This window comes from Eumetopias jubatus, unplaced genomic scaffold (assembly GCF_037043125.1).
Source record: "Eumetopias jubatus isolate StellerSeaLion01/CBP00866 unplaced genomic scaffold, mEumJub1_p1.0 scaffold_16, whole genome shotgun sequence".
Taxonomy (NCBI): Eukaryota; Metazoa; Chordata; class Mammalia; order Carnivora; family Otariidae; genus Eumetopias; species Eumetopias jubatus.
In genome coordinates, this window is record NW_028274822.1 from 70,434,217 (window position 1) to 70,442,624 (window position 8,408).

An 8,408-nucleotide genomic window follows, 5' to 3' on the forward strand; every position below is an offset into this window, starting at 1 on the left:
CTCAGGCCACACTGTAATCATCCCTGGTACCCCATGGCCTTGGACCTGGGGCTGTCTGCTGACTGCAAGCCTCCATCATGGGCCATGGGCACACACCTTGAAGGGGCCATGACTGGGACCCTGGGAGGGCAATCATAATGATGATAATAATAATGATGGCTACCCATGCCCAGGGAGTGTCTGCTCTGTGCCAGCCCTGTGCTGGGCACTTTCCTTGTGGGACAAGGAAGATCTGCGTAGCGCCCTGTGATGGGGGGGTAGAGTTGGCACCATCATTTTAGAGGAGAATCTGAGACCCAGAGAGGGACACAGCCTTACCTAGGGCACACAGAAAGGAAGCAGCAAAACTGGGTCTCAAACGCAGGACCCTGGCCCCAAGGTGCTGGCTCCAGGTGGCCCTCAGTTGTGTGACTCACACATGTGGCTCTCACCCACTCATGTTAGCCCCGGCTACATTCTGCCCTGAGGGTCATGGGGGTCATTCATCAAACATTTACCTGGTGCCAGGCTCTGACAGCGCGGGGATGAGTTACCTTCAGGCTTGCTTGCAGCCAGGCACAGAGATCTCTCCTCCCATAAACCTGGGCCCAGGAATCTGGGCCTTGGTCAATAGTGATGATAATAATAATTAATATGTATTGATCTCTGCCTGTGTACATGCATCCCCTTATTCAAATCTCAGTCTCATGACTGTTCCTCTCAGCCAGGCTCCTGGCTGCCAGCCAGCCCGTCTGGACCTTGGTCTACCCAGGGACTCTGCCTGTGGTTACCAAGGGCCCTGTTTGCCCTGATCTTGGTGCTATGTGTCCATCGTACACATGAGGAGACCAAGACGGAGAGGCTGAGCAGCATGCCCAAGTCCACAGAGACCAGGCAGGAAGGGAACCATCAGCCTCGAATGCCTCAGGCTGTTGACACAGTAGGGACCAGCCACCAAGGCCCCCTCTGTTTCTCTACTTCTTCCTGGCTGCCCTGGCCCAGCCCACAGAGGCCAGACCCTGCTGTGTTGCTGGGACAGAGCCCCATTAGCCACACTTTGGCCTCCTGTGGTGGATCTTCTGGCTGCACACACACTTCCTTGCGGGCTTGGGACTGAGCTTGGGACATGGCAGGCAGGTGCTGCCACAGACAAAGCAGGAAGATGCATATTGGAGGCTGACAGACTTGGGCTTGAATCCCAGCCCCTCCCCCTGCCTTGCCGAGTGACCCTAGGCAAGTCACATCACCTCCTGGAACCTCGATTTCCCCATCTGCAAAATGGGGGTGACAGTGGGGTCAGCCTGCTGGGATAGCTAAGCAGAATCAGTGAGATGCTCTGGAGAAGGCCCTGCCCAGGGCCTGGCTCATAGCAGGGGCTCAAAAGTGAAACCTGAGAGCAGGCATGTTTTAAGGAAGCCCGAGTGGCAGAGTGAATGAGGGAAGTGAAGCCATGATGGGGAGGTTGGGGGCGCTGTCCTGGGCCGGGCTAGGAGGAGCCTGATTGGTGGTTCTGGGAAGCTGGTCTGCCCCCTACTGCTGGGCTTCCACCCCAGAGCTTCTGTCATCAGCCTCCCAGATTTCCAGAAAGTGTCCTGGTGAGTGGGGCTGGTGGGGCAAGAGTGGACCCTGGGGATTTGGGGAGGGCAGGAATTTTACCTTCCCCTGTTTTAAAGTCAGAGAACCCAAGGTCTAGGGCCCCACTCAGGGTTTGGGCCCAAGTCTGAGGCTCTGGCCTGGCTCTAGGCTCTGCCCTGTTTTCCAGTGGGCCCTAGGAGACAGTAGCCCAACTGGGGCACTTGATGCATGGAGCTGGTTTGTGCTGGGAGCCGGCAGCAGCCACTCCTTGCTCAGGGGAGCCCACCCTGAGGGTGACAAAGACTGAGACCAGGAGCAGGTCCCCAGGGGCTCAGGAGGGAAACAGCTAACACTCTTTGAGAGATAACTACATGCTAATTGCTTTCTTTGCCTCCTCCATCTCTGAAAGAGCCAGTGTGGGGGGGTGGGGGGGTGGGCTATCAGCTTCCCAGTTTTACAGAGGAGAAACTGGGGCTCCATGGGGGTTCCTGTGATTGAAACACAGGCCTGGGGCCTCCAGAGCCTGGGGTCAGCACCTCCCCCTCCATGACCAGACTGGCTAGCCACCTTACCCCACCCTGCATTCTTTATCACCTGTTATTTAAATATATTAAATACATTTTATTGCCTTTTTTTAATTAAAAAAGTAATACATGCTCCCTTTTTAAAAAGCAGTTGTTACAGAAATGCATAATAAAGAAAAATATTCCCGTGTATACCCCTTTTCCTACCTACGCAGAGGCTACCACTGTTAAAATTCAGAATACTGTCCTCCAGTTGTTTCTGGGCCTACATGTATACATATATGGATTTGGGGGCATAGTGTTCTGGAACTTTCTTTTTTCCCATTATTAGATCATGATGTGTTTTTGAGCCAGTCCACTTAGCTCTGTCTGTTTTGTTAATGGGTACAGAGGACTCCATCTGGGAACAGGCCTTGGTTTGTTTAACAGTCCCCCACTGATGGACATTGAGGTCATTCCTAATTTTTTAAATTTCTGACCAAGCTGCCATGAACACCATGTCATGTGGGACTTTGCCCAAGTGTTTCTGTGGAATCGTTGGAATTTGGAGAGCTTATACCTTCCTCCTTCGCTAGAATGAACTGCCTTCTGGAAACATTCTCCCCCATTCTCGTTTACCCTCGACTTGTTCACCTTGCCCACCTAAGAGTGAACAGAGATACGTCATTGTCATGAGGGAGGCCAAATTCCCTCTTGCATAGTTTCTTCCTCTACACTTTGCTTCCTTACGTCCTTTCCTGTGACGAGAAATTTCTAGAGGATGAGCAGAAGACTCAGGGACTGGTGCTGGCTGGTGGGGTGGGGCCTGGAGTGCCCCTTCTCTGAGAAGGGTTTATGGGTGCCTTGGGTAACTTTCCCAGAGGGAAATATGTGGGGTCCTCCTCCAGGCAGGCTATGTAGCCTCTGCCCCCAGGGATGGTGGGGACGTGCCGTGCGTGTGGTCACGGGGCAGCATGCATGACTGCTTGTGGCCTCAAAGGCCCAAGGCCTCCACGACGCACGTGTTAGAGCTGGAGTGGAAAGTTTTGTGCCCTGGTCTTACAGCTGAGGGGAGGGGGGAAGGCGCCCTGAGCCCTGACTCTGTCCTGGACCCCCATCCCGCAGCATGAACTGCCCTTACAGTTCATGCCTCAGTCCCCCACCGTTACGGCTGCCACAGTTAGACCAAAAGACTAGACCAAAAACTCCCCAAACCCAAAACAAACAGACAAACAAAAAGGGCACCCAGTTAAATGTAATTTTCAGATAAACCCTGGATAATTTTTAGCATGTCCTGTGCAATATTAAAATTAAACAACTTTTGGGGCACCTGGGTGGCTCAGTCGTTAAGCATCTGCCTTTGGCTCAGGTCATGATCCTGGGGTCCTGGGATTGAGCCCCGCATCGGGCTCCCTGCTCAGTGGGAAGCCTGTTTCTTCCTCTCCTGCTCCCCCTGCTTGTGTTCCCTCTCTCGCTGTGTCTCTCCCTGTCAAATACATATATAAAATCTTAAAAAAAAAATTAAACAACTTTTGGGGCACCTGGGTGGCTCTGTTGGTTAAGCGGCTGCCTTCAGCTCAGGTCATGACCCCAGGGTCCTGGGATCGAGTCCCACATCAGGCCCCCTGCTCAGCGGGGAGCCTGCTTCTCCCTCTCCCTCTGCCTGCTGCTGCCCTTGCTTGTGTGGGCTCTCTCTCTGACAAGTAAATGAATAAAATCTTTAAAAAATAAATAAATAAAATCTTAAAAAAAATTAAACAACTCTTGGGGTGCCTGGGTGGCTCCGTTGGTTAAGCGCCCAACTCTTGGTTTCGGCTCAGGTCATGATCTCGTGGTAATGGGATCGAGCATCGAGTCGGGCTCTGCGCTCAGCACGGAGTCTGCTTCAGATCCTCTCTCCCTCTCTTTGCCCGTCTCCACGCTCGGGCATGTGTGCGTGTGCTCTCTCTCTAAAATAAATAAATAAAAATTTTAAAAAAGATTTTATTTATTTATTTAACAGAGAGAGACACAGCGCGAGAGAGGGAACACAAGCAGGGGGAGTAGGAGAGGGAGAAGCAGACTCCCCACTGAGCAGGGAGCCCGATGCGGGGCTCGATCCAGGACCACGGGACCATGACTTGAGCCGAAGCCTAACTGAGTCACCCAGGCGCCCCATAAATAAAATCTTTAAAAATAATAAAATTATACAAATTTTATTCATTGTTTATCTAGAATTCAGATTTCCCTGGGCAGCCCTGCCTGCTGGCAATCAGAGAGAGGAGGTAGGTTTGTGGGCAGAGGCCTGGCTGTGTGACCTGAACCCTCTCCTTCCTCACTCTGAGCCTCAGTTTCTCCATCTGCCTGCCCTATGGACCCAGGGGCACAGGGATCAGTGAAAAGAGATGAAGAGCCTCAGCCCCTCACTGCGCAGCTGGGAAGGGTGGCCCAGGAAACAGGTGGTCTGGCTGGGTCTTTAGAAAGCTGAGAGATTCAGGCCCCGGGGAGGTCCCTGACCCCTGCTTGTGAATAGCCCTGGCCCCAGGCCTGGGGGGAGGGAGCACCGGGAGAGGGTCTTTTTCTGTCTTACAAAATGATTTCATTACCGGATGCCTGGGTGGCTCAGTCAGTTGAGCAGCTGCCTTCGGCTCAGGTCATGATCCCAGGGTCCTGGGATCGAGCCCCGCATCGGGCTTCCCACTCAGCGGGAAGCCTGCTTCTCCCTCTTCCACTCTCCCTGCTTGTGTTCCTTCTCTCGCTGTGTCTCTTTCTGTCAAATAAAATCTTTAAAAAAAATAAAAATACAAAATGATTTCATTACGAAGCCCCAAAACATATAAGGTAAACTGATGACACCCAGGTACCCCACCCTACCCTTAAAAATTAAAACTGAACCAGGCAGTAGAACCTGCTTCCTGCCCCATCTCCCAGTCTCTCTCTGCATTGGCTTTGCCCGCCGTCTCTGTCTGCACCCCTGTCGCTGTGTCTCTCCAAGCGTTTGTCTCTCTGTCCCTGTGTGAACCTTGCTGGGGGGACCACAGAGCCGGCAAAGGGCAGTCCCAATGTCAAAGGCTGCCCTCGACCCAGCCAGGCCTGGGGCAGCAGTGGAGGCTCCCTGGGGCTGGCCTCCTGATGCTTGCCCTGCTCTGTGACCCCACAGGTATCTGAGATGCCGCTGCCCCAGAAGAAGCGCTGGGTGTCCATGGCCAAGGGGCTGGTGCTGGGAGCGCTCTTCACCAGCCTCCTGCTGCTGCTGTACTCCTATGCTGCCCCCCCACTGCACACTGGCCTGGCCTCCACGTGAGTGGCTCTCGGGGGGGGGGGGAGCAAGCAGTGGGGGTTGGGGGGTGGGGCACCCTGGGCCCTGCATCATGCTGTGCTGGATGTGCAGAAATTATGCTGATTAGGGCAGAGCTCACTGTGTAACCCTGGGCCTCAGTGTCCTTCTCCGTGAAGTGGGCATAATAGCAGAGCCTGCCTCATGGAGCATGAGGATCAAATAACACTGTCTGTGTACACGGCAGGGATTATCCTCATCTGAGGCTCCAGTGGGGCTGGGATGTGGGGGTGACTTGTCCAAGAGAACTCCACAGGCACAGGGCCCAGGCTCAGACTGGGCTCTGCTGCCTCCAAGCCTGGCTCCTAACCATGAGGCTAGCCCACCTCCTCAGGGGGCTGCTCAGCCCAGGCCTGGTATGGTTTGTGCTCTTAGTTGGTGGTATCAAGTTGAACTAGAGGAAACTACCGAGAATTGACTATTTTTGGTCAAAAGCCGACCTACAAAATTTCATGTGGTCCAACCTAATGCTAATTCGTGATAACATGTACGATGTGGTGGCCACGAATGAGACAAGAACCAGCAAGTTTGTCTCACTTTGATCTCACACCAACACCCCAGATGGGCCTGTTATTTTCCCCATTTCGTAGATGAGGAACGTGAGGCCAAAGAGACCAAACCACACGCCCAAGCATCACAGCCTGGACACAGGCCTGTCTGGTCCCGTGTCCTGGCCTCCCTGCTACCCACCATCCCCAACAGGCCTGATCTTTAGACACCAGGGCGCTGGGGGTTCTGCCTCCCGAGGGCCCCCAGCAGCCCCTGAGGCTCTCCCCACCATTCCGTCCACAGCAGGACCCCAGAGGGCACAGCGCCCTGCGCCCCGGCGCCAGGTGAGCCCGAGGCACTGACCCCGGCCAACGGCTCTGCGGGAGGGTGCCAGCCTCAGCGCGACATCGTGTTCATGAAGACGCACAAGACGGCCAGCAGCACGCTGCTCAACATCCTGTTCCGCTTTGGCCAGAAGCACGGGCTCAAGTTCGCCTTCCCCAATGGCCGCAACGACTTCGACTACCCGGCCTTCTTTGCTCGCAGCCTGGTGCAGGACTACCGGCCCGGGGCCTGCTTCAATATCATCTGCAACCACATGCGCTTCCACTACGAGGAGGTGCGCGGTCTGGTGCCGCCCAACGCCACGTTCATCACCGTGCTCCGCGACCCCGCCCGCCTCTTTGAGTCCTCCTTCCACTACTTCGGCTCGGTGGTGCCCTTCACGTGGAAGCTCTCGGGCCGTGACAAGCTGGCCGAGTTCCTGCAGGATCCAGACCGCTACTATGACCCCAACGGCTACAACGCCCACTACCTCCGCAACCTGCTCTTCTTCGACCTGGGCTACGACAGCGGCCTGGACCCCGGCAACCCGCAGGTGCAGGAGCACATCCTGGAGGTGGAGCGCCGCTTCCACCTGGTGCTCCTGCAGGAGTACTTCGACGAGTCCCTGGTGCTGCTCAAGGACCTGCTGTGCTGGGAGCTGGAGGACGTGCTCTACTTCAAGCTCAACGCCCGCCGCGCCTCGGCCGTGCCGCGCCTCTCCGGGGAGCTGTACCGGCGCGCCACGGCCTGGAACGTGCTGGACGCCCGCCTCTACCGCCACTTCAACGCCAGCTTCTGGCGCAAGGTGGAGGCGTTCGGGCGGGAGCGCATGGCCCGCGAGGTGGCCGCTCTGCGGCGCGCCAACGAGCGCATGCGGCGCATCTGCATCGACGGGGGCCAAGCTGTGGACGCCGCCGCCATCCAGGACTCGGCCATGCAGCCCTGGCAGCCGCTGGGCGCCAAGTCCATCCTTGGCTACAACCTCAAGAAGAGCATCGGGCAGCGGCACGCGCAGCTCTGCCGTCGCATGCTCACGCCCGAGATCCAGTACCTGATGGACCTTGGCGTCAACCTGTGGGTCACTAAGCTCTGGAAGCTCATCCGGGACTTTCTGAGGTGGTGACATCCCGCCCACTGGCAGCTCCCTCTGCCCGCTGGATCGCCGAGGAGGGGCTGGGCGGGGGCCCGTCGGCCTTCCCTGTGTCCTCCTGGTGCCCCCCGCCCCGCGCCCCCAGCTCTGGGGGGAATGAGGTGGGGCTGCTGCGGGGGCGCGGCCAGCCGGGACTGGGTCCATGGCACACAGGGCCTCAGATCAGTATTTGACTAATTCTAGCTTTTTTTAAGAATTAAATCCCCTTCCCTCCAAGGAAGAATGTTCTATTTCCTGCCTCCCCTTAAAGGGGAGAGTTCAGAAGTAAAGGCATTTGATGTTGTGTTTTTTGTTAATCAGCCTCAGTGGTGCTGACTGGTGGGGCCCTGGGTGGGAGGTGACTGATGAGGATGGGGGGACCCGCAAGAGAGCATGGCAGGTGCCTGAGTGTGTCTGTGGGACAGAGCCCAGCGGTGTGGCAGGGTTTGGTGTGCACCTGTTACGTGCTGAAGCCCTGTGTGGTTGAAGGACTCCCAGGAGCTACCAAGCCCTGGAAGATCATGTGTGTATGTGTGTGTGTGTAGGTGTGTGCATGTGATCATCCTGGGGCTCTACCAGTCACTGACTCCAACTCAACACTGGTTATGTGTCCAGCATTAGGCTGAGTAGGTAATTTCAATTCATCTTCATCAAAACTCAGCAATGTGGGAACTGTCATTTCCTCATGTCAGAGATGAGGAAGGGAGCTCAGAGAGGGAAAGTCATCTGGCCAAGATCACACAGCAAGTAAGTGGTAGGACTGGAACAGGGGCTGGGAGGGATGGAGTGTGTGGCCAGATTAAGATAGAGTCCATGTGTGCGTGCGTGTGCGTGTGCGTGTGCGTGTGTGTGACGGGGAGGGGGGGAGTGCCTGGTATAGCACTGAGAGCAGGCCCCGGGCCCAGGCTGAGGGTTCCTTGTATAATCTCATTAATCCTCACAGTCACTCTTTGAGGGAGGCACAAATACCGTCCCATATTACAGATGTGGGAATTGACATTCTGAGAGATCGAAGGGACTTAACTGAGGTACACATCAGACCCAAAACTAAACCTTCTCCCTGGGACCCCAAACCCCTTGCAGCAGTGTGAGG

General features: G+C 55.7%; 1 protein-coding gene across 2 annotated transcripts; it reads left to right on the forward strand.

The window, feature by feature from the left end:
• The first annotated feature begins 5,205 nt into the window (after nucleotides 1–5,205).
• Nucleotides 5,206–7,309, forward strand: GAL3ST1 (galactose-3-O-sulfotransferase 1). 2 transcript variants are annotated; one of them, XM_028124780.2, is made up of 2 exons: nucleotides 5,206–5,336; nucleotides 6,166–7,309. In XM_028124780.2, exons 1-2 carry the CDS (start codon nucleotides 5,206–5,208, stop codon nucleotides 7,307–7,309), a joined length of 1,275 nt encoding a protein of 424 aa, XP_027980581.1. The 2 variants fall into 2 exon arrangements, with proteins under 2 accessions (XP_027980581.1, XP_027980580.2); XM_028124779.2 differs by having other exon boundaries at nucleotides 6,169–7,309.
• The last annotated feature ends 1,099 nt before the right edge of the window (nucleotides 7,310–8,408 follow it).

What these genes read in the sequence shown, in the direction of transcription:
- GAL3ST1 (XM_028124780.2), top strand. Translation starts at nt 5,206, where the DNA reads ATGCCGCTGCCCCAGAAGAAGCGCTGGGTGTCCATGGCCAAGGGGCTG. An exon ending in CACACTGGCCTGGCCTCCAC is followed by an intron (nt 5,337 to 6,165) that starts GTGAGTGGCTCT and finishes TTCCGTCCACAG; the next exon opens with CAGGACCCCAGAGGGCACAG.